General features: G+C 37.9%; 1 protein-coding gene across 2 annotated transcripts; it reads left to right on the forward strand.

The window, feature by feature from the left end:
- The first annotated feature begins 1,702 nt into the window (after positions 1 to 1,702).
- On the forward strand, positions 1,703 to 25,520 carry LOC127663505 (clathrin interactor 1-like). Of its 2 annotated transcripts, none has more exons than XM_052155107.1 (12): positions 1,703 to 1,862; positions 10,202 to 10,306; positions 10,412 to 10,508; positions 10,664 to 10,772; positions 10,873 to 11,037; positions 11,959 to 12,142; positions 12,428 to 12,644; positions 12,869 to 12,953; positions 15,897 to 15,971; positions 17,863 to 18,140; positions 19,323 to 19,506; positions 23,535 to 25,520. In XM_052155107.1, the coding sequence occupies exons 1-12, from the start codon at positions 1,822 to 1,824 to the stop codon at positions 23,882 to 23,884; spliced, it is 1,890 nt and encodes a 629-aa protein (XP_052011067.1). In that variant the 5' UTR covers positions 1,703 to 1,821; the 3' UTR covers positions 23,885 to 25,520. The 2 variants fall into 2 exon arrangements, with proteins under 2 accessions (XP_052011067.1, XP_052011068.1); XM_052155108.1 differs by lacking the exon at positions 1,703 to 1,862 and adding an exon at positions 2,624 to 2,800.
- Positions 25,521 to 26,268: the final 748 nt, after the last annotated feature.

The following is a 26,268-nucleotide window of genomic DNA, read 5'->3' on the forward strand; positions in this document are numbered from 1 at the left end:
AGAGGTGAATGGGCCTACCCATAACCATTAAAACAGGCTTTTAGAAATAATATGCTACACATTTCTGTCTTTAAAGCCTCAAAAATTGGGTCAATTCACGTTCATTGTAAGTGACTCACTTTTACCTCTATTTTACTTCTTCTTCTTTTTCTCCAAGTTTAATTACATTTTTGTGGAATAATCAACATAATGTCATAAATGAAAAGAAGGGATAAGTTGAATTTTTTGTGGTAATTAACATTGTCACCAATGTTGCCAATTGATCTTGTGTTGAACCCGGAATATTCATTTAACATTAGTAAATGTATTAGGTATCATGATCTAACATTATTTATTCATCTTGGTTAATGCAAATTTATGAAAAATACAGCTTTGTTATTTCATGTTAGTTCATAATGTATTAACTAATGTTAAAATAGGCCTACAACTTTTAGTTTAAAAAACGTAATACATGTTGAAATAACAAGATTAATTAATTAACAGGGTTGGGGAGTAATGGAATACAAGTAACGGGATTACATATTTAAAATACAAAATAAAAGTAACTGTATTCCACTACAGTTACAATTTAAATAATTGGTCATTATAATACAGTTACATTCAAAAAGTATTTTGATTACTGAAGAGATTACTTAGCATTTTATTGTCATTTGTTTCATTTAACATTTAGTCCTTTCAGATAGAAAACATTTATAAATGATGCGATCCAAAGAGCATTTGAACAGTGGTGAAACAATTTCTTATGATGTGTTACATTTATATGAGCAGACAGAGAAGTAAGTTTGAAGTAAGTTTGGAGCAGAAGAAAAATAAATAAACCTTGTGTAAATTGTCAGCTTCACACTAAGCTAAAATGTTATTGCTAGCCATTTTACATGCACGTAACCAAACACGATCATATTTTCAATCAAGAAAATTCACTTTTGGATCATAATTTCTTTTTTCTAGAAAGGCCTTTGATATTAGGGCAAACATCGTATTCTTGATCATAATTTTTGTATTGTTTTCCTGTAAAAATATCTCAAAATCCTTAAAACAAGATACATTTGATTGATCTTGTTTTAGTAACAACACTGCATAAAATATTTCGTTTTTTCAGAGAATGTATTTTTAACATGTATATGGTCTTACTGTACTGGCAGAGCTTTAATAGTAAAAACAAGTGAAAAAAATCTAGTGTTGAAGAAGTAATCCAAAGTATTCAGAATATGTTACTGACCTTGAGTAATCTAACGGGATACGTTACAATTTAAATTTTATGGCATGCATTCTGTAATCTGTATTGAAATACACATATAAAAAAACAATACAAAAAGTAACCCTCCCAAACCTGTTAATGAATACATGTAAAAGTAAAGTTAGTTCATATTAACTAATGTTGTATCTAATGTATGTGAATTGCAAAGTGTAAATATAAAAATTGTATATATGTTTGTGTGTGTGTGTGTTTATTTTTTTATATATCTTGCTTTGTTGGTTTCCAGTGTTGCTTTTATTTATTTAGCTTACAATTTGAAACAAGTCCATCGGTATCTTTCAGTTTTATAAATTGAATTCATATTACATTTGTACTTTGTAGGTTCCTTTAATGTGCCTTTTGTCATACTCATATTCTCATCAAGGATGTAATTCTGCTGAAACAGCCTACGATATTTCCGTAAGTGACCGCGCATTTCCGTAGTAACCTGTATGGCCTGAAGCAGCGTAAACTTCTCAGAGTTCATGCTTTGGGTTTCCTGACAGCTCGACTGGCACGACCAGCGGATTTCAAGGGCTGGAATATCTGTTTTCGCGAACGAAAGCACCAACGACAGAGCCAAGATGTTGAACATGTGGAAAGTGAGGGAGCTGGTTGATAAAGCGTGAGTATTGTGATTGTTTTTGAAGGTATTTCGGTGTCCTGTCTCATACCTGTTGGAAAAGCGACACGTACGCACTCGCTGACGTCACATCGTACTCTCGAGGCAGGAGTTAGCACATTGGCTAACTGCAGCTTTGTTGACACACGAAAAGTCACTTATTTCGCTAGTTTCTACAAAAACAGCCGTCTCAGTCGGCTGTATTGCTTCAGAAGACATTTTCCACGTGTGCATTGTGGCTTAATGTTGTTTTCAAGACAACTCTGTCGTTAAACTGTGTCCTTACTACTGGTGGCTAATCCTGGCAGTTGCTAAAGTTGTGTCGGCTGTCAAAACAGACGCATCTGTTTTTAGATGTGTTTTGAAAATATTCTCCTATCAAATTAACTTATCTGTTGTTTTCCTCTCTGAGTGAGAAAATCACTGTAAAGGAAGTGAAATGTAATATTAACGACGTGTCAATGTTGCAGTAACTTTTAAAGTCAGACATTGTATGCAAGCTAACCTGTCAGCCAGTTATGAAAAATTACGCATTATGCATTCGTATGCCGTTCCTGGCTGAAAAATTGACATACTGTTGACTCTTTCTGGATGTAACCTTGTTACAAATACTGTACGGATAAAGACGGTTGCGTAGTAGGCATAGTTGAGCCAGTTTAGTTTCATGGAAACTGCTGGTATCGATGCTGCTATTAGAAACTTATTAAAACCACTTCCGGCTGATTGAAACATGGATCGGAGGAACACGGGAGCAGGAAGACGACGGAGGGGACACACAGCTGACGCTCGACTTTCGAGGAAGTTTATGTTGCAAGCCTGAAGCGTGACTGCGCCGAAGAGGGTGTTTACACGATTATAAATCACACTTTACAGTAAGACCAAACTCTTGTGATCGAATTGGAAGGGCGGTTGAGCACGACTGCTCCGTGAATGGATCAGAGGTAGGTGGCTGGAATAATATGGATTATGATGGAGAAGATGAAGAAAGGGAAGAAAGTAGGGGACGGATGAGTGACAAAAGAACCAAAGGGAATAAAAGAGTCAGGAATGAGAAAGATAATGATACAGAAAGTGAAGTAGAGGGGCAAGGTATGGTTCAAAAAGAAAGAGAGGAAAAGTATGTAGTCATAATAAGATTTAATGAAAAGAATCAGGGGAGTATGAAGAAAGTTAGCCCACTAGTGCTAACATCAACTCTGGCAAACAAGATAGGGGATATCGAATATGCAAAGGTTCTAAATGATGGCAATTTATTGGTGAGATGTGCTGATGCAGTGCAAATGGAAAAAGCGCTAAAAGTTAAAGAGATAGGAAAATGCAAGGTGGAAAATACGGGAAGGGTAGGAACTCGGATGGGAGGTGGAAACATAGGAGTGATAACGGGGTGCCAATAAGTATTAGCATGGAAGAATTAAAAGGAATATTAAAGGAGGGAAAGTACTTAATGTACAAAGATTGAAATCAGCAAAGGAAGGAGTGATGAGAGATAGTGAATCGGTGTCAGTAGAATTTGAAGGAGAACATGTTCCAAAGAAAGTATTCTTGGGTTTTATGAGTTATCCAGTCAGGATGTTTGTACCAAAGCCGATGAGGTGCTTTAACTGCCAGAGATTTGGGCACACAGCAAAAGAATTGTAATAGGCAGAGAAGGTGTGCTAGATGTGGAGGAGACCATGAATATGGGAAGTGTGGTACAGGGATTCCACCAAAATGTTGCAGTTGTGGAGGTGCCCACAATGTGGCATATGGAGGGTGTGAAATTATGAGACGGGAGACTAATATTCAAAAGATAATAGTGGAGAAAAGGATATCCTATGCTGAAGCTGTAAGAGTGTCAAAAGAGAGGGTAGATGTAATGAGAGAGCCAGAAGTTGTGGAAGAACAAGTACAATATCAAAGAACCAATGAAAGAATGTATGTGGGAAAAAGAGATCTAGTTACATTCATAGCAGGGGTGATTAATAGCACTGCAGAAGTTAAATCAAAAAATGAAAAAATCCAGTTGATAGTTAAAGCTGCAGTTAATCATTTAGGACTGGTAGGACTGACGTGGGAAGAAGTAAGAGAGAACCTTACTATTCAGTCAAGTCAAGAAGCGTCATGGGTTGGTTAATCATTTTAATGGTAATTCTTTTACAATGGAATGCTAGAAGCTTAATGGCGAATGGTCAAGAATTTAAGCATTTCATAAATGAATTGGAAGAGAAACCAGATGTGATGTGTATACAGGAAACTTGGCTGAAACCAAGTCTTGATTTTGTAATTCATGGATACACTGTGATTAGGAAAGATAGGATTGATGGAGGAGGAGGTGGGTGTGCAACATTTATAAAGCTTGGATTGACTTATAGGTTAATAGAAATGGGAGATGAGCAGGAATATATAGCGGTGGAGGTGTGGGAAAGAGGGAGGGATAAGTGTTATTAACTACTATAACCCATGTAAAAGGTTGATGATTGATAATTTATTAAGTATTCAAGGTCAGGATAGACAAAAAGTAATTTGGTGTGCAGACTTTAATGCTCATAGCCCTGTGTGGGGGGAGGACAAACAGATGCAAATGGTAAGATAATTGAAGAATTGATGGATGAAAGAGAATTGGTCAGTCTGAATGATGGAAGGGGAACTAGGGTAAATTTAGTAACAGGAATGGAATCTGCATTAGACTTAACATTAGTTTCTAACACTTTGGCTGGAAATACTAGATGGGAGGTATGGCAAACAACTACACTGGGTAGTGATCACTACCCAGTTTTATGCAGAGTAGGTGGGAGGGAAGAAATAAGGGTAGAAGAAAGGATCCCAAAGTGGATATTTGGGAAAGCAGACTGGGATCAATTCAAGAGGATGAGTGAAGAAATAATGACTAGGATTGAAACAGCAGGAAGTATAGAGGAGATAAGTAACCAAGTTACGTCAGCAATCATAATGGCAGCGGTAGAAGCTATTCCTAAGGGGAAAAACAGAGGTAATCGGAAATTGGTGCCTTGGTGGAATGAAGAGTGTCAAAAGGCAGTGAGGAAAAGAAATAAAGCGTTTAAACTAGTAAAGAGGGATCACAATATGCAGTCATTAATTCAGTATAAAAAGCGCAGGCAGAAGTGAGAAGAACTATTCGGCAGGCAAAGAGGGCAAGTTGGAGTAAATTTTGTGATGAAATTGGAAGGTCAACACCGGTGGGTAAGGTATGGTCTATGATAAAGAGGATGGGTGGAGATAGGAGACAGTGGGAGTACCCAGTATTGACATTAGAGGAGGAGATAGGTGTCACCAATCTGGAAAAGGCAGAAATAATGGCAAAGTCGTTTACAAAGATACACAGTTCAGAAAATTTATCAGAAGAAGAGAGAAGGAGAAGGTCAGTAACTTTAAATCAAAATATGCATCGTTAAATAGGAAGGAAGAGACTGGTAGTGTCATTGATGAGCCTTTTCTCTGGCGGAATTGGTTAGAGCGATTAAAAGAGCAAAGCCTACTTCTCCAGGAAAGGATCAGGTGTGTTATGTAATGTTAAAACATCTTGGTGAAAGATCACTATTTAAGTTACTGGAACTTTTTAACAAGATATGGAAGGAGGAAAACTGCCAGTTGCATGGAAAGAAGCAGTAGTGATTCCAATTAGGAAACCTGGCAAAGATCCAAGTAAACCCATAAGTTATAGACCAATTGCCTTAACATCTAACTTGTGTAAGATAATGGAGAGGATGATAACAGAGAGATTGTCGTATGAAATGGAGAAAAGAGGATTACTGGTAAGTTATCAGAGTGGTTTTAGGAAGGAAGGAACACAATGGATTCAGTAGTGAGATTAGAGACTGAAATAAGAAGGGCACAAGCAATTAAAGAGACTGTAGTTGCAGTATTCTTTGATATTGAAAAGGCTTATGATATGTTGTGGAAGGAGGGGCTATTAATCAAGTTAGATAAAATAGGTATAGGTGGGAATTTGTTTAACTGGATAAAAGATTTTCTGTTTGGTAGGAAAATTCAAGTGAGAATAGGGGCAGAAGTGTCAAGTCAATATGAGGTTGGGAATGGGACTCCTCAAGGAAGTGTGATAAGTCCTTTGTTATTTATTATAATGATAAATGATGTCTTTGCAAATGTTTCAGAAGACATTGGAACATCATTGTTTGCAGATGATGGGGCTATGTGGAAAAGAGGAAGGAATATAGAGTACACAATTAGGAAGGTACAGAAAGCAATTGATAAAGTGGTAGAATGGGCTTATGACTGGGGATTTAGGTTCTCAATAGAAAAGACTCAGACAGTCTTTTTACCAGGAAAATAATTCAGGAAGAAGTTAAGCTAATGATGTATGGGAGAGAGTTGGAGAGGGTAAGTTCCATTAAGTTTTTGGGAGTGATTTTAGATGCAAGGTTGGCGTTTGCAGAACATATAAAAGAAAATGGAAGACAAGTGCAAAAAAGTAATTAATGTGATGAGATGTTTGACAGGAAGAGTGTGGGGAGCCAGTCGGTCATCAGCTAAGAGTATATATGTGGCTCTGATAAGATCAGTGTTGGATTATGGTAGTATAGTGGTTGGGTCTGCAGCTAAGTCTCTTTTAATGAGGCTGGAGGTTATTCAGAATCAGGCTTTAAGAATTTGCTGTGGTGCTTTTAAAACGTCTTCAGTACCTGCCATACAAGTGGAAATGGGAGAACTGCCACTGGAATTAAGAAGGAATCAATTGATGGCAAATTACTGGGCTGGATTGCAGGGCCATAATGACTCGCATCCCACGAAAGCAGTATTGCAGGATTGCTGGGAAAATGGAAGAAAGTTAAAGGAAAACTTTGGTCAGATTGGAAATAATATAGCAAAAGAGTTAGAAGTATTTAATCTTAGAATAAGCCCTACGGTAGTTTTTCCAGAGATTGCCCCTTGGAAGATGACATGGCCTGAAGTAGACTGGTATGTGCTTGAGGAAAAAAGGAAGGGAAAGGAAGAAGTTAATCTGAAAAGTATATTTAATATCAGAGTAGGTGGAAACTATAATGAATTTATGCAGATTTATACGGATGGTGCAAAAAAACCAGAGACGGAAGAAACAGGGTTTGGGGTGGCAATTCCAGGGAAAGAAGTAGAAATGAGTATAAAAACATCTAATAATTTAGGGGTATATTCTGTAGAGATGTTGGCAATTTTAAGTGCTTTGCAATGGGTGGAAAAGGTTAGACAGGAAAAGGTTTTAATATGCTCTGATTCTTTATCAGTCTTGGCAAGTTTAAGGTCATTCCATTCAAAAGCTCGGCAAGATATCCTGTATGAAGTACTTCAATTAAACACAAGATTAAGTCATATGGGATGTCAGGTTAAATTTATGTGGGTTCCAGCACATGTTGGTATTACAGGTAATGAGATGGCAGATAGGCTGGCTAAAAGGGCTTAACAAAAGGGAATGTAGAAATGCAGGTTAATATTAGTAAAGCAGAGGTTAAAAGCATAATTTGGGAGAAAATAAATAAAAGGTGGCAAGAGAGGTGGGATAGAGAGAAGAAAGGGAGGCACTTATACCAAATTCAGACAAATGTAAAAAGAGGATAGGGTGGGAAGTGGGAATAGGAGAGAAGAGGCTGTGATGACGAGGTTAAGGTTGGGACACTGTTCAGCTGAACAAAACACTAAAGATGATAGGGAAGCACCAGACAGGGTTGTGTGAGGGATGTCAAGAAGAGGAGACAGTGGAGCACATAATTATGAGGTGTAGGAGATATGAAATGCAGAGGCAGGTGATGAAGAATAAGTTGAGGCAGATTGGGGTGCAAGAGATTACATTAAAAGGGTTATTAAGAGCAGTAAATGGGACACAGAATAGAATATTGATGACTTTTTTAAGGGAGGCGGGAGTTTTCAATAGGATTTAATTGATAAATAAAGTTTGTTGTTTGTGTGAGTGTTTATTTGAAGGGAATTAAGGTTATGTAAGTGTAGGAAAGAGAATGGACAATGATGTTTTTGTAGTTATAGTATCTGATCCACACTCCGGAGCAGAGGGGGCGGTAATGCACCAAAAAGCTGGATGCCAACCGCCGTTAAATTGGAAAGAAGAAGAAGAAGAAACATGGATCTCTAAACCTCTTCCGGCTGCGATCTCTGCCATGTAGACTTTCATCTAAGGTTGTTTGGTGGGAAGTACGGCAATTCAAAATTGTGTTTATCTTGAGAAGTGCCAAAGTCAAGGACGAGTAAAATCCCATATCTTGACATTCTCACGGTCATTTACAGACTTATTTCTCAGACTTGAGTATTTCATTTCAGAGCTTGCCCTTAACCATCCGATGGGAGAACCACTGCTTTGCTTTACGCTACTTTTACGCTTTACTAGTTTCCTATTGCAATTCATTTCACATTAAAGCAAGAAATTAGTTTGAAACTAAGTTTTCAACTTTAGTTTTCTATTGCAATGAGAATATATTGCCACATTGTCCTTTCACAACAATACTGTAAAGGTTACAATTCATAAATATGACATTGCTAAATAAAATTTGGGTGGATATATTGATATATATAATCGCAAGTCTCTGAAACTGTGTAGCCTACCTACTTGCTTCAGCTATGACACAACATTGTTAACACTGTTGTATATGCTGTTTGAAGTTTAGGGGTTGAGCCAGTTAATAGAGGCTACATTTAATTCCTGGAGAAGCAAATTGCTTTATATGCTAGGTGAGGTGATGGATAAGAAAGCATAAAGTTCACAAGCATCATCGTGACCTGTAAAAAAAAAAAAAAAAAACGTAATTTCCTGTATTTGTAAAACATGTTTGAAACAAATTTAGTTTGTTGTCTTTAAACTCCGTTTTGCTCACATCTCTAGCAGTCTGACCTTCTAACAGCCGCTTTGCCCATTAGTGGGCCTCAGTGTAACCATGGGTGGGCTTACAAAGTGAGGGAATTCAGCTTCATGCTGATAAAGCAATGAGCAGCTTGTTCCAGATAATAAATAAAAGGAGCCTGCATCATCACTGAGCTTTCCACACAGTTAATGAAGCTGACTGGTCTGGCATGTTGTTGATAAGCAGGAAGCATGTTCCTGTTCATTCCAGATCTTTTAGAAAAAAATTAATGATTGCAGCCTACAAGCACAGGCAAACAAATGCCTTCCCTATTTTGTCTCCTCTATATATGGTCAATAGATACATCTGGTTGTTTGTTTATGGGACAAGCTATCTGTTTGACCATAGTGATTCTGTCATTGTCCATATTATTGTCTTTTTTTAAACTAATCTGTTATTAAATGATGAAGACATGAGCATGGTAATATATTTTTAATCTTTATACTGTACCTGCTTACTTTCAACTTTAACATGTTTGATCTTCCACAAAGCAAGACAGTACCTTTATCTCCCTTTTTTTTTTTTTTAAGACGAGGCTTTACTTCTTATAGGCTGTAAGCTAAACTGCTAGAAAAAGGGCTGTGGTCTCTATTAAAACCACAAAAATCTCAGTGAAGGAAAGACTCAGGACTGCCTAGTGCGCTTGTATTTGATCCACCCTCTATTCTCAGTGAGTTTGTCCCACACCCCACCCATTTACTGAGCTCTCGTGTGTCTTGTATAACCACTCTTTATGTCACTCTAGGTACTATATGACCCTCTAGTGCTAAACTGGTTTCACATAATAATGGCTTTTGGTGGCCTATGGTATTTGACGGTGGTGTCAGAGATTTCTGATGTGTTAAGCAGTTAATTTGAATAACTGTTCTGAAGTCTCTCTTTTTCTACTTTGTTAGTCAAGAAAAAAGATTTTCCTTTTTGAATGTTTAGGGGATTTTATGTCGAGTAAGAAATCAGTTGAGGGCCCTAACATCATTCGGTTGACAGGGCTGTAATGACCCTCATAGCAGAACAGAATTTGGACACCATATAGTCTTATATAGGTGTTTTTGTAACAATCTGCTTTCTTAATACAAATGGTATTTCTGTCAGTTGCTTAGTCTGTAGGCATTAAACATACCTTTATACAGTCCATTCAAAACTTTGAATGTTTCTCTCATATTGCACAAAGCATCTGTGTTTTCTTGCAGAACAGTTGCCTGTAGGCCTAGCTTAGAGATTATCATTTCCATCTTGCTCAACTTTGCTTAAAACTTAAGTAATATAGAATTTACTCTTACACTCTCACACAAACTTGACAACCAGCCATTACTGATCTCCACTTATTGCATACATATTAAAACTGAATTATGTTTTGTTTTATTAAACTTTATGCTACTTTTATGTTGTGGGTCACATTTGAACTTCTAGCTATGATAGGCTCTTGCAAATAATGAAAGGCGTGAACTAGTTTAAGACCTGTTTTTGTTTTAATCTTTGTGTTGTAATCTGTTTTTTCAGAACTAATGTTGTGATGAACTATACAGAAACTGAGTCTAAAGTTCGAGAAGCCACAAACGACGACCCGTGGGGACCCTCTGGGCAGTTAATGGGGGAGATTGCTAGGTAAGCAGAGGGATTTGTAATTTCTTAGCACTCTTTCTTTGAACTTTATATTGTCTCTTTAACTGTCAATAAGATAGAGTTTGACTATGTTCTAATTCATTTCAGGTCCACCTTCATGTACGAGCAGTTTCCGGAGGTAATGAACATGCTGTGGACCAGAATGCTGAAAGACAACAAGAAAAACTGGAGACGAGTATACAAGGTATGCTCTAAGAAAGTATATTGATATTAAAGGGATATTTACATTGGGAACATACTAAACAGGTTACATAAATACTGTGTCCTAATATCAGCAGTACATGATCCAGATTGTTTAGTTGTGCTGTAATTTGTCCTGAACTGTCCTCTCCACCTCAGTCTTTACTGCTGCTGGCTTACCTGATCAGAAATGGATCCGAACGGGTTGTCAGTAGCACAAGAGAACACCAGTATGATCTGCGGTCTATTGAGAGCTATCATTGTGTAGGTGAGTCAACAGCACAGAGGCAGAGTAAAATTGTTCCTTTCCACTCTGCTGGGGTTTGAGGTCTATCAGATGCTGATCATGCATGGGGTTTGTGTTTCAGATGAAAATGGGAAAGACCAGGGTATCAATGTGCGCCAGAAAGTGAAGGAGCTGATCGAGTTTGTCCAGGATGATGACAGACTGAGAGAAGAGAGGAAGAAGGCCAAGAAAAACAGGGACAAATACATTGGAGTGTCTTCTGATACTATGGGGGGCTTTAGATACTGTATGTACTGAACTTGCTCTCTTTCTGCCACCCTCTATATACACACTGCCCACTTCATGTTTACATGTGCTGGATTAGTCAGCTAATTTTCTTTCATATTTTGAAGGAATAAGAGATGTTTTACTCCACAAAATAGTGGTCCATATTCATGAAAGGGCCTCTCATTAAACAAGCTCTGAGTTTTAATGTTACATGTGATAGTAAGGAGATACTTGGTTTCATCTCCACTGTAGGGGTGTTTTGATACACCATAATTTATGCATAAATTATGGTATGTGATGTTCTTGATTGGGAAAAATAACGAAATATTGATTTTTTTAATATTTAATTGGTATATTGTGTCTAATTGTCTGCCATATAGCAATATTGCTTGGAACTTATATGCATCTTTATATCTGTATATATTTTTGAGATGGCAACATATTCAGTAATGTATCCCCAGTTCTTAAATGATACTTTGAAGAATGGGGCAGTTTATACCGGAGAGATTTGGAAACCGTTCTGTAGGTTCAGAAGCATCTGTACATTGACAACATTCACTATTCACATCATCAGTGTTTTTCATCAATTAACAAGTACAGTATTTTTTCCCCTCATTTATATTCATAAATGTCAACATAAAATTACAATTCACAATTTTACTTTCTTGAAAATTTCAAACTTAAACCTCAAACTTTCTTAAAACTCTTTTTGTGAATTATTCATGCATGTTATTTGTTATCTTCCTTCAAAATGTTATGACTTTTATTACTCCTATGAATTTTTTTAGTTGTCATAGAGATTTTTGTTCCTTTTAATTGTCACATTACAGAAGGAAAATGGGTTGCAAACAGCATTTGTCTTTTAAGAGTTAAATGAAGCAATGCTTGTGCTTGTAATATCTCCATAGCAAACTTCCTTTCCTGTTTGTGTGTTCTCCAGTGGAGGATAGGTTTGATTTCCGAGACTCGCGCTCTAAATGGGATGAAGACTGGGACAAGAACAAGGGGGCTTTCCCATTCAGTGAGAAACTGGGAGAAATCAGTGACAAGATTGGGAGCACCATCGATGACACGATCAATATTTTCCGTAAAAAAGACAGGGACGACTCGCCTGACCGATTCAGGTCAGGACCCCTAGGCCATTTCCCCTTCCTCTCTCAGATTACCTCCCACAAATCTCCAAACACTGCCATTTCTTCTTTTGTTTTCTGAAGCACAAAGAGCATAACTAGTATAACTAATTATAAGAACAAAATTCATTGATGACTGTTTATTTGCATGCTCATGAACTGATAGTGTTTTGTCACATAATTTTGTCCTATTTTACTGATTCCCAAAGCAAGGAAACTTTTTGTTATTTATCTGGTGTGTACACTAAGAGAAAGCTTAACTTTCTCTTCTCTGTATAGTGATGCAGATGAAGACCGAAATCGGGCAGCACGAAATGGGCAGTCGGGGAAATCAGAATTTAAAGATGACGAAGAGACGGTAACAACCAAAAGTGTACAGATCGTCCAAGCAACAGAGACCACTGCCACTCGGAAGAGAGGAGGTGCCTCCAAAACGATAGATCTGGGAGCAGCTGTGAATTATACTGGCAATAAACCCTCCACAAACACTAACCAGGTAGCAAAGATAAAGAAAAACACTAGAAACAATACACATACCTTTTATTTCTTTTTTTCCTGTATAGATAAACCTCCCTGGTATTTGGACAGATAGATACTGCCTTTTATTCAAAGTCAACAAGAGACCGTACTAAATTAAATGTGAATGCTTTACTGCCATCTTGTGGCAGCTGTTGACAATGGTTTAAGTCCAAATGGTTTGTCCCCTCTTTGTTGCTGTAGACCACAACAGGAGTGAACCAGCCCAGTGGTGGTCTTGTGGACTTGTTCTCAGCAGATCCTGCAGCTACTCAGCCAGCCTCCAAAGGTGACAATAGTACACAATTCTTTTGGATTTCTCTACAAAGTTGACAAAATCTTAGTTGAAGGAATACTTAAATTTAGCTATGTTGCATGTACTGTGGTATGATATACTGTACTCCATCTACAGCTATTTTAAACTGCATTTGCTTAACATAATTGTTATGCATGCAGATTTTATGACCCCATGTTTATTGAAAGACTACATGCAATTTGAGAACCGTTTAGAACAGTGGTTCTCAACCTTTTTTGAACAAACGCCCCCCTGACCTCTTTCATGATCCTCTTAACAAAACAAAAACAAAAACACTTCAGAAATACTATTACAGCCAAACAATTGCAACACTGATACCTGAAGCCTGAGTTTTTGGTAAAAAAAAAAAAACTGAAACAGAAGTTTCTTATTGTATTTAAACTACATGTAAAAGCCTCAAGTTGAGTAATATTGTGTTTTGAAAAAAATGCAAAAACACATGGATTGTTTGAAAGGTATTGCAAATGTATTTAGAAATTCAAAGAAATTCAGGCTCACACACAAATTTTTTAAGATGAACCAATCACGTGAACAATAACGTAACTAACCTAAATGGCCAATGAAAAAGCAGCGGTCGTTCACAAGACTCAATTAGGCAATATATACTAGGCTTCAAATTTGAATGGCCTACAAACGGTCATTTGATTTCAAATGACGAACAAAGACGACAACAGCTCGGCCACCTGAACTGAACCGAAGAAAAACGACGTCAAAAACAGCCACTTTTTTTTAATTAATTACGGTCATTAGTGTGAGCCCTGAGCACTAATTATGCGCCTAATTATGTATTCCGCGTTATGTACAGAAAAAGCCGGTGAAAGCGCGCCTCCATTTTGCGCTGAAAATTCTCCGCCTCTTAAAAGCATGTGTAACTTAGGAAGCGGCTATCCTGGCATATCCTCCTGGTGAAGTGGCAGCAGCAATCCGAGCAAGATGAAGACATAGGCTAAGGAGAAGAGCTGAAAAGATTTTTGCGCAGGCCGCCTGTTGAGTACCTCTGAGTAACGCCCCCCCATTTGTGCCTGAGCGCCCCCCTATCTGCTGCCTCGTTCACACCGCCCCCCAACACTGTCCAAACGCCCCCTAGGGGGCGGTACCGCCCCGTTGAGAAACGCTGGTTTAGAACCTGTTTAGGAAGAAGTGATATTGAAGGCTTCAATTCTAATAATTGATGTAGGGAGAAAAGAGGAAGGGATGAGAAGATTATTGAAAGCAGTAGAAAGCTTTTGGATTCTCCTGTCATTAGTTTGTGGTTTTTCAGGGCCCTGTGGCCACAGTGAAGTTTAGCATATGTGCTCTCCTGTGCTCCTGTTGACTGCTGTAGCCATCAAGTCACTGGGGCCAGATGTTAAAGTGTTCCCTGGTGGGTGTGTAATGCTGAGCAGATGTGTAGCTCCTTCTCCTAACGGTCTAGCTCTCTTTTCCTCTACCAGCCAAATAACAGGCTGCTGGAATTTAACATGGACAGTGTGTTTCCCTTACAGACACTAACAGGTGTTTCTTGTTTCTGACTGTCCTTTAAAACCTTCCAAAGACTTAATCTCAACTGCTTACATTGGAAGCTGCCTTCTAAGACATCCTGACTGAGATGGAACCTCATAAGTGGCAGCAGATCTGTGAGCCAAACACATAGCTCTCTGCATAGGAGACTCGACTCATGCTACACGTTGTTGCTAAGCTATGTCATGAGACTCCAATAAGCATAAAAATATATAGCACACACTATATCACAATATATTTGGGTAAAAAAACAATTTTTACCAATACTTTTCAATATTGAATGAAATATAGTCTGTTTACCATCTTTGTCCTCTGAGATAAGTGGAATGCATTATGTCATTGCCTTCTCTGTGAAAGATACCTACAGTACAATGCTGCCTTAGTCCACATCCACACTAATTCATTTTTATTTGAAATGAGCCATATTAAGCCAGCATCACACTAGCAGACTCCAAACAACTGGATTATTGCCAAGTGTGTCACACATGCAGACTGTTTTGTTGAGATCTCACTCTCTTCAGTCGGAGGTACTTCCCTGTCATGTGAAGCTCTCTGAAATAACAACAGGAGTACCATGTGAGCATAAACTGTTTAAATCGAGTGATTTAGGATGTGATTCAAAGAGTAACTTTACTTTGTGAAATTATGTTTTTGTGTATTTATCCCCTCGATGCTTGCCGCAGAATGCATGCCCATATGCAGCTTTAAGTGAGTAAAGAAATTACATTCAATAAAAACAGACTGTTTTACCTCCGCATTCTGATTTCACAAGTCGTGTAGGAGAAAAATGCAGGAAAAATGTATGGTAACAGAATCCCTATGGATAGCAATCAGCATTTGTGATGCGTGCAATGACAAAGTTCAGATCAGTTTGATGTCTTGTCATTTCTTCAATAAAAGAAGAAACTCATTGGTCACGTCAAGAGAACACAAGAGCCCGCATTGATGATAGAATAATTTTTTTCTGTCATGTTGGATCCTTTTTTCCTTTTGCTGGAAACATTATCTCAGCAGTAAGTCCCAATTGTCAAGTGATTAACAACCTCTGACTGGCAGATGCTAATGCTCACTTTGTCTCCCTCTGTCTGGCTGGTGATTATGTAAAAAAAAGCTTGCACATGAAAATCACTGGAAACATCGGCTAGTGTGGTGCTGACTTTATTGTGGTCAAGGCATTAGACAAAACAAGGCAGTTTAGGATGCAACATAAATAAGTTGCCTACCTGTTGGAACAGCCTTCACATCAGTTGCCTTAAAATGCTGCCTATCTAGGCAGCTCACTAGGCTTTTGTGTAGAGCACCTTCTGTATTTCCTGACAATGTATCTTTTTCACTAGACAAGTGAAATCTGGCCAATATAGATTGTCAAATTTGTGAATCTATTTCTGTGAATCTCTTTCTTTCCCTGTTTTTTAGGTTTAAGCTCTGATCTGATTTGCGGTTTTGCTGATTTCACTTCTGAAGCTGCTGCCAGTCTTCCATCAACGGCTGGTATGTTTATGTTACCTCTCAAAATTCCATCAGGTCAACTTTTAGTTCTCCTCATATGTAGTAACTTATACTACCTGAAACATTGCAGAACCAAAAGAAAAATCTTGGTTTTTAAAAAAATATGTGTCTATATTAAAAATCTTTAGATTTAAGCCATAAAGAAGTGCAACTTGATAGACACTAATGGCCTTGTTTTAAGAGCCCTATCCCATAAGTCACACATGCAATGTCAGCAGGCATGGCATCAAAGTTTTCATATTTTAGAGCAAGCATACGCTAAGTCTAGGCACAAGTGGGTTGGTGAAATCGCACGTGCAAAGCGCTAATAGGTGTGCAATTTAAGCAAATCAAGTGCAATTTAATTCTGAGGTTCTTCTCCGGTTATTGCACCATCTGCATCTTATTATATATTTAATTTCCTGTCAAGCACCACTGATATAAACAAAAACAGCACATTCATAAGAATTTTGTCGTGTAAATGGACTGACTGTATGCAATGAATTAGAAGAATAGGAAAATGGACACAATCCTTTTATACACATGGAAAATGTGGTTCTCCTTGTAATTTGGATGTATGCTCTATTAAATTATAAAGAATGTGTATATTAATCATTTTCATATATTAACACACAAATCATGGCTAGTGTTAACAGTGATTGTATCGGCACACACTTCTACCGGTCGATTTTTGAATATAATTCATTTATTGAAACACAAAAAAATTAAACCAAAAATATTTCTAAATTCAAAATACATTTCTAATGAAACAATATATATATAATCAAAATAAAGTACTCAAAATTATTATACAGAGTCCAGACATTTTAGCATCTCCAACTGCTTCCACCGGCCTCTTTTGCAGTGAAAAATCAGGTGGAAAAATACCAATCAGATCATAAATACAACTGTAAATAAAAGCAAAATAATAATAAAAATAGAAAAATAAACCATGACCTATAGATAGTTTAATAGAAATATCACACATGTTTGTTTCATAAAATAGTGATTGTCAGGGTCATAATTGGATTGGTTTAGACCACCTGCTAGTGGAATCTCAAAAGTGCGAATGCAGGAACAGAGTTTGGACTTTGTGCTGAAATGCTTTTGAAACGTCTTAGCGCAATGACCTACTTCTCAGGAAAATAGCAAATTGCGCTTTGCGCTACTTCATTACCATACAATAGCACAGATAGTGCAAACACTCCCATTTGCACTGGGATTACAGATTACACTTTTTGCGCTGGCACGAAAATTGCACTTAGAATCAACGCTCTCGCAAAAAAAAATGTATCTCAGAAATAGCTCTTGTTTTTTTATTATGGATATTTAAATGTAGTTCAGTGATTATAACAGAAGGCTGTTTGTATTTTCTGCTGGACCAGAGGTTGCCATCCTTAGCTGCCTGTTTATGAAATACTCCATGCACAAAGCTCTTAAATAGTGACAGGGAGGGTGGCCATATGGTGGGGTGCTGTGCTTAAAAGCTAATGAGCACAGACACATTTCAGCTCTTGTTGGGTGTGACATGTCACTCTGTACTTTTCTGGGACTGAGTTGTAGTGACGGAGTCTGAGATTCTTTTGATATTTATGCAGCATGTTCTTAGAGTCATGATGGTTTCATTACCATTTATCTTATGTCTCTGTAACTTTTTATTGCTAATTTGAAATCAAATGAACATTCTTTACTTTGTCTGGTCTATGATAGAGTCTGAATTGATGCTAGTTTGTTCCTTTTGTGCAGTTAAACACAAAGTTGCCTTTTGATCAAAAGGCCTCAACACTATTTTTGTGTCCTGCTGTGTTGCCTGTACTCTCCATCACTCTTATTAACACAGCAACAGTTTAGGCTGCTCTTTTCACTTTAATTGTAGATTTTTGTCTTTCCTCAGCCCCAGCATCTAGTGGGAGTGGAGACTTTGGCGATTGGAACGCTTTTTCTACTGCCCAGCCAGCCATGCCTGCAGCCCAGCCTGTCAACCCTCCAGGAATAGACCTTTTCTCAGGTCTACAGGCCACATCGTCTTCTGCCTCTGTTTCCACAGCACCATCCGCTGACCTCTTTGACCTCATGGGCTCCTCCCAGACCACTAGCATCAGCTCCTCCCAAAGCATGAACTTCTCCATGACCACCACACAGAACATTGGCCTGCCAACATCTACATCACAGGTGTCTACTGCTTTCATTAGTTTTCCCTTCATTAGTATGTGTATGAGCATGACTGACTGTTCTTAATACATCTACTTATACATTTATAAAAAATTAGTACTTAATACCTGATGCAGTCATATTTATCTACTTCAAGACCCCATGAAGTGATTGATGAAATCAGTTTTCTTTCCTATATCTATATATATTATTGAAATTATTGAGGAATTTGAGGGAGAGCATATGGAAGTGTTGTCTTTTTTTATAGCCAATAGTCCATTACAGCCTGACAAAATCATGACCAATGAGTCAAACTTAAGTGTCACTATTTGAACTATTTAACCATAAATAATTTCAGATTAATTTACATTAGCACTGTTGCATTGCCTTAGTTATCGTCATCTTATATACTTTAACTTTTACATATTACTGTGCCTCAACATTACATTTAAAAGACAATAAAGAATAGAGATGAAACAGCAATAAAGGGCCTATGTTTTACATTGATTATGGGGTTTTCATTCGGATCATCCATATGTGGAGTACTTAATACTGCTCATTTCAGTGGTACTGTACACTAAATCTATTTACGCAATTAAAGACAATTCTTGCCGAGGTTCAGAGCCAGCGGTGTGCAGGCAACATGAAAGTTAAACAAGCGAGGGTTAACGAGCAGCATCTGCAGAATTTTCCACCCACCCCCTCCACATTACCCATCAAGCCGTGTCCCCTAGGGACACACATCACAGAGAATGGCAGAATGAGGAGGAACAAGCTTAAGTCAGAAAACCATTAAATCGAAACAAAAGCCTTGAACAAAGATAATATTTGCATGCTAAAAGCCTGACCTACTTTAAAATGGCAACTTTTGTTAGGCTTAAGAAAAAAGCATGGTACAATAAGTGGTGCTTGAGATGCATTTGAACATGCTGAGATAATTTTAGGAAAAGACAATGCCTTTCATCCAACAGTTTTGTCTTTTTTAAATATCTTCATAAATCTTGATGACCACAGTGGAATGTTCTGGTGTAATAGTACTGCCTTTAAACTTTTACTTGTGTCATTCTGCCATTGACAAATTGAATTGCCATTGTAGAATGTATCATGCTTGAACTGTAGCAAAACAGTATCATTTTAACAAAGTTGTCATCTCATATGTTTGTAGATCTACAAACTGACTCTATTTTCATTTGGACTTTGCAGCCACTTCAGACTATGGGGGGCCCCCTGGTGCCCCAGCAGCCAGTGGCACAGAAACCCAATCCCACAGCCTTTGTGCCTTCCACTTGGTCCAATTCTAATGTAGACATAAGCCTGGACTATCTTGGCCCAGGCATGCAACCACCCAAACCGTCTCACCCCACACTCAACATGATGCAGCAACATGGTAAGCTGGGATGCAGATTTGGAGTCCTTTAAATCTGGATGCTGTTAAGGATGAAATCAAATACATTTCTCCAAAATCAAGACCATTAGTATAAGAACTTAAACTCACCCCCTCCCATGTTTCTCACTGAATTAATATTTTCACTGGGGCAATTAACATGTTAATGCATGTGAATAATGAAATATGTTTACACTAAGGCTGTTGATTTAATGTTAATTCAGTGCAATTAATAAAATTATAAAAATAACCTGTTTAAAAAAAAAAAACATTAATGCAATTAATCATGCTCCTTGACTGTACATAATTTCCATAAAAAGGAATTTTCCTATCAATGGAGCAGTTCAGCAAGTACCACATCCATGTTTTTGCGAGTCACAGTCAGCAGGGGGCAGTCAGAACAACTCCTGCAGTGACACACACAGTACAGGCAACATGCAGCTGTAGACACAACAAGCTGACAGCTGTTCAAAGAGGGCTGGTCAGAGCAGAGTGCATGAGTCTTGAGACACGTTTTTTGGTTGTGTTGTGTTTCGTTGTGTTGTGTTTCCATGTTTTATGGGGACTTTCCATAGACATAATGGTTTTTATACTGTACAAACTTTATATTCTATCCCCTAAACCTAACCCTACCCCTAAACCTAACCCTCACAGAAAACATTCTGCATTTTTACATTTTCAAAAAACATAATTTAGTATGATTTATAAGCTGTTTTCCTCATGGGGACCGACAAAATGTCCCCACAAGGTCAAAAATTTCGGGTTTTACTATCCTTATGGGGACATTTGGTCCCCACAAAGCGATAAATACACACTCACACACACACACACACACACACAGTACTGTGCAAAAGGCACATAAGATGTTTCACAAAATTGTGGGAAGCGGTAGTGTAGCGGTTAGCATGCGACCCGAGTTCGATTCCCGCTCATGGCCAACACCAGTGACGATTATCTGAACCGGTCCCGGGCCTCCCCTAGGTCGACTCAGCCTAAAATGAGTAACTTGTGCGGTGTGTAAAACATCGCCACTGGGGAGACAAAGGCGGTTGGGCGTGGTGCTGGCCACCCACCCCCTCGTGTACTGTTCCGGCCTTCATAGGTGCTCGCTAACAGCACTTGCTCCTACAGTCTGTTAAGGCTAAATGGGGGGTCTTTGTCTTTCTGTGTGTGTATGTGTGTGTATGTATGTATGTATATATATATATATATATATACACACATACACACACAGTACTGTGCAAAAGGCACATAAGATGTTTCACAAAATTCTCAAGATGGTTATTAATATCTTCAGTGTCAATAGGAAATATAAATGTTAACCTTCAAAACAGTCCTTTTGCAAATAGAAAATAGTTTAAAAACAGGGAGCCCTGCAACAGATGTCATGGCCCCCACAAAGCCCCCCCACTGAACATCTTGTCAGTTTGAGATTACATATATAGATAGAAGCAATTGAAGAACTATGGCACATTCTCAAAGAAGCTTGAAACATCCTATCTGCCAACAACCAAGAAAAACTGTTCAGGTTTACTTAGGAGAATTGGTGCTGTTTTATTGTGAGTGTATTAGTTTTTTTATGTTAATTACACTTTGTATGACATTAAGTGATAAATGAAAACTATTTATGTCATTATATTTGAAGACATCCTCACTATGCAACATTTTTCACAAGTGCCTAAAACTTTTGCACAGTACTTTATATATACATATATAATACAAATATTAATTCACATACACTACCAGTCAAAGGTTTTGAAACACTTTTCTTTATTCTCTTTATACTATTCTCTTTATATAAAATGTATTTATTTTTCACATTTTACAATAATAGTAAAGTCATCATAACTATGGTATGACATAAATGGAACTATGGGAATTATGTTGTGACTAAACAAAATAAATCAAAACTGTGTTATATTTTAGTATCTTCAAAGTAGTCACCATTTGCCTAGAATTTGCAGACATGTACTCTTGACATTTTCTCAACCAACTTCTTGTGGTATCACCCTGAGATGCATTTAAACAGTATTGAAGGAGTTCCCATCTATGTTGGGCTCTTATTGGCTTCTTTTCTTTAGTATTTGTCCAAGTCATCTGTTTCAGAAACTTTTTTTTTTTTTTTTTACATTTTAGTTTATATTTAAATAAATGAATATGGTGGCACAGTTATATTTTTGTCTACAAAACTAATTTCAAGCATTTAAGCATATGCCTCAAGATCAAAAGAATTTTAAGATTGACAATGGAAAATGTGGCTTTAGAAGTCAATTATTGTTTGGTTTATATATATATATACACAGTGAGGAAAATAAGTATTTGAACACCCTGCTATTTTGCAAGTTCTCCCACTTAGAAATCATGGAGGGGTCTGAAATTGTCATCGTAGGTGCATGTCCACTGTGAGAGACATAATCTAAAAAAAAAAAAAATCCAGAAATCACAATGTATGATTTTTTTAACTATTTATTTGTATGATAAAAATCAAATAAGTATTTGAACACCTGAGAAAATCAATGTTAATATTTGGTACAGTAGCCTTTGTTTGCAATTACAGAGGTCAAACGTTTCCTGTAGTTTTTCACCAGGTTTGCACACACTGCAGGAAGGATTTTGGCCCACTCCTCCACACAGATCTTCTCTAGATCAGTCAGGTTTCTGGGCTGTCGCTGAGAAACATGGAATTTGAGCTCCCTCCAAAAATTCTCTATTGGGTTTAGGTCTGGAGACTGGCTAGGCCACGCCAGAACCTTGATATGCTTCTTACAGAGCCACTCCTTGGTTATCCTGGCTGTGTGCTTCGGGTCATTGTCATGTTGGAAGACCCAGCCTCGACCCATCTTCAATGCTCTAACTGAGGGAAGGAGGTTGCTCCCCAGAATCTCGCAATACATGGCCCCGGTCATCCTCTCCTTAATACAGTGCAGTCGCCCTGTCCCATGTGCAGAAAAAAACCCCCAAAGCATGATGATACCACCTCCCATGCTTCACAGTAGGGATGGTGTTCTTGGGATGGTACTCATCATTCTTCTTCCTCCAAACACGGTTAGTGGAATTATGACCAAAAAGTTATATTTTGGTCTCATCTGACCACATGACTTTCTCCCTTGACTCCTCTGGATCATCCAAATGGTCAATGGCAAACTTAAGACGGGCCTTGGCATGTGCTGGTTTAAGCAGGGGAACCTTCTGTGCCATGCATGATTTCAAACCATGACGTCTTAGTGTATTACCAACAGTAACCTTGGAAACGGTGGTCCCAGCTCTTTTCAGGTCATTGACCAGCTCCTCCCGTGTAGTTCTGGGCTGATTTCTCACCTTTCTTAGGATCATTGAGACCCCACGAGGTGAGATCTTGCATGGAGCCCCAGTCCGAGGGAGATTGACAGTCATGTTTAGCTTCTTCCATTTTCTAATGATTGCTCCAACAGTGGACCTTTTTTCACCAAGCTGTTGGCAATTTCCCCATAGCCCTTTCCAGCCTTGTGGAGGTGTACAATTTTGTCTCTAGTGTCTTTGGACAGCTCTTTGGTCTTGGCCATGTTAGTAGTTGGATTCTTACTGATTGTATGGGGTGGACAGGTGTCTTTATGCAGCTAACGACCTCAAACAGGTGCATCTAATTTAGGATAATAAATTGAGTGGAGGTGGACATTTTAAAGGCAGACTAACAGGTCTATGAGGGTCAGAATTCTAGCTGATAGACAGGTGTTCAAATACTTATTTGCAGCTGTATCATACAAATAAATAGTTAAAAAATCATACATTGTGATTTCTGGATTTTTTTTTTAGATTATGTCTCTCACAGTGGACATGCACCTACGATGACAATTTCAGACCCCTCCATGATTTCCAAGTGGGAGAACTTGCAAAATAGCAGGGTGTTCAAATACTTATTTTCCTCACTGTATATATATATACTGTGTGTGTGTATATTTATATATATATAAAAGATGTATTTTAATGAATTGACAGCTCTAATGTTCACATATATTGCTGTTATGTCTGTTTCTCTATTTATCTTGCAATAGGAGTTCAGACCCCAGTCAACATGATAACTCAGGGCTTCGCGGGAATGAACCTGGGTATGCAGGCCACCCCAGCAATGGTCAGACCACCGGCAAATACCATGATGGGAGGAATGAACATGGGAATGCAGCCTGCAATGATAGGTAGTGCTATGGGCATGCCACTTGTAGGAGGAATGCCACTTAACCAGGGTATGATGGGAATGAATATGAACATGGGCATGTCTTCAGCTGCCATGGGAATGCCAGGAAACATGGGTATGGGTCCAGGAATGCCAGTCATGGGGATGAGCCCTGCTGTGGGACAACCTAAGCAAGATGCCTTTGCAGATTTTGCCAACTTTGGGAAATGAATTGCAGAGAAAGTTGTGAACAGTCCTTTTGGAGGTATGACCATGAAGAAGCTATGAAGAACTACAAGACAAAGACTACTTGAAAGATGTCAAATAAAGTAATGCAGGAAAAACTTGTTCAAAAGATTATGATGTACAACTGGATGATTATATTATTTTATATGTTCTGATCAGCTGTACCAAGGAGCCCTATTTAGGGTGGCTGGTTTGTTCTGAGAATCATGTCAGTCATTGCATATGCACAGCTCACATTTCTGTGGCATTGTGATTTTGCTTTAAGTCTAACAACAATTCTAACTGTAGAGGTACATTTAAGGAATGTGATGACAATGAATTGCTCCGGTTGACTGTAGACTTTACCCACTCACACAACATAAAGTTCTTAAATTAACCCAATAAGTATTTGGGTTCCCAATGCTGTTGACAGATCATAATAATGAATTGATAGAATGACCTTGACTCATGCCTTAAAATAACCTGTAAATATTTTTACACAAAGGCCGTAACTTATTGAGTTAAAAAATTCTTAACAAATTATGAACATAAGATTTTTTTTGAATGAAGTACACCCTGTAATCACTTGTCGTTTTGTATTTGATTATAGTTTGTATTTAAATTATCATACTCTCTAGTGAAATGAAGTACTTAAACATCAAGATGATAAAATCCATCCATCTGTCCATTCATCTTTTGTAGCTGCTTGTCCTATGCAGGGTCATGGGTAGTTCTGGAGCCTATCCCTGATGTCTCAGGCCGAAGGCAGGGAAACACCCTGGACAGTTGGCCAGTCTATCGCAGGGCAACTCACACAGACATAAACATTAGATGAAAGAATGACAATTCTAAAGTAAAACCATTGTGGCCTTTAAAATGGTTAGCCTGTACGTTTTGAATGGAAACTTGATTTGCTTTGCAGTTTTTATGAAAATATAAAAGTTTGTTATAGGGATGTGATTTTGCAAAGCCTTAACACTTGGTGCCTGTCAGTCTGTTGCCTTTCTTTTTTCTGAATATTTCTTCCGAGACAATACGAAAAGTACAGTATTTATTAAATGTACCGTTAAAGATCTGTATCCAGTGACGTACATATATGCACATGTTCTCTTTTTTTTTTTGCATGGTTAATTTATAAGGAAGAGTTTGGGCGACTACATGAAATATATATATATAAACCTAATATGGGTTTGTATTTTTATGCAGGTCTGCTCCTGCTGAGTGTATAGTGTGAGGCTATGTGCTGAAACCAGTGAATCTGACATGCCCAGGTAGCACTGATGTTCAGAGTTTGATTCTGTATCCAGAGGACCATCACTGTATTGTCAAGATCATCTCTTTCTATCCAAAGTGTGCACTGACACTGGCTAAGCCCCTCCCACTTTCATTCTGATATTCTGATGCTTTTTATAGCAATATGACCAAATTTTTTTTCTTTTTTTCTGAAGGTTTTTTTTTTGTCTGGTCCGTTAGGAACTTTTGAGTGGTTAAGGGTGAGGGAGTGTTATTGGAAACACAATATGTTTATGCAAATATACAGCAAGCAACAAAAAATTCTTCCACTGAGAATATTCATGTTTTCAATTTCATACAATGACTTGATTGTACTTATGTTCTTTTATGAATGACAATAAAGAGTTGATTTCCATTGTCACTGTTATGCTTTCTTTTTATATTAACATTTTATTGATTCATAAGACAGGGTTGAAGAAACAGAACATACACACAAAATCAAATTATATTAAATGATATGTCCCTCCCCCTGAACATTGTGTCATGGTTGGCTGAAGCTTTCCATTTTTTAATGATTCTGTACAAACTTATAGCAAAAGTGGAGCCAGTTCTGGCATAAGATCTAAAAACTTCAGCGGAAAAGCCATCTGGCCCTGGAGCCTTGCCTGTAGGCAAGGCCTTAATTACCTCACCAAGCTCCTCCAAGTTTATCTCAAAATCAAGAGAATGTTTTTGCTCAGCCGACAGTTTAGGAAATTTTAATGGTTCCACAAATTTTCTAATATCCTCTTCAGTAAACGAAGACGTGGAAATATAAAGATCAATATAGTATTCTTTAAAGGTATTAATATCAGTGGCTGAGGTAAATATTTCACCATAGTAGATTTCACTGAGGGAATGGTAGAAAAAGACTCTCTCCAATTTACATATCTTGCCAGAAGCTTCCCTGCTTTGTCCCCCGACTCAAGTATGACTGCCTTGCCCTGAACAGCCAAAACACCACCTTCCGTGCCAAAAAATATTATATCTGTATTTCAATCATGTAAATTCTCTGAGGCCTATAATCTGGCCAATAAGAACTGCCTTAAGTGCCTCCCAAGCCACGCCCACAGAGGAACAGTTGGTATCCATTTAGACATTGATTTCAGCCTTAAGCA

The sequence above is a fragment of the Xyrauchen texanus genome, chromosome 23 (assembly GCF_025860055.1).
Source record: "Xyrauchen texanus isolate HMW12.3.18 chromosome 23, RBS_HiC_50CHRs, whole genome shotgun sequence".
NCBI classification, from domain to species: Eukaryota; Metazoa; Chordata; class Actinopteri; order Cypriniformes; family Catostomidae; genus Xyrauchen; species Xyrauchen texanus.

Bases quoted from the DNA above. Each gene is read 5' to 3' on its own strand.
- LOC127663505 (XM_052155107.1), top strand. From the start codon at position 1,822: ATGTTGAACATGTGGAAAGTGAGGGAGCTGGTTGATAAAGC. The intron at 12,954-15,896 runs GTGACAATAGTA...CCTGTTTTTTAG, and splicing joins TACTCAGCCAGCCTCCAAAG to GTTTAAGCTCTGATCTGATT. The intron at 19,507-23,534 runs GTAAGCTGGGAT...ATCTTGCAATAG, and splicing joins CAACATGATGCAGCAACATG to GAGTTCAGACCCCAGTCAAC.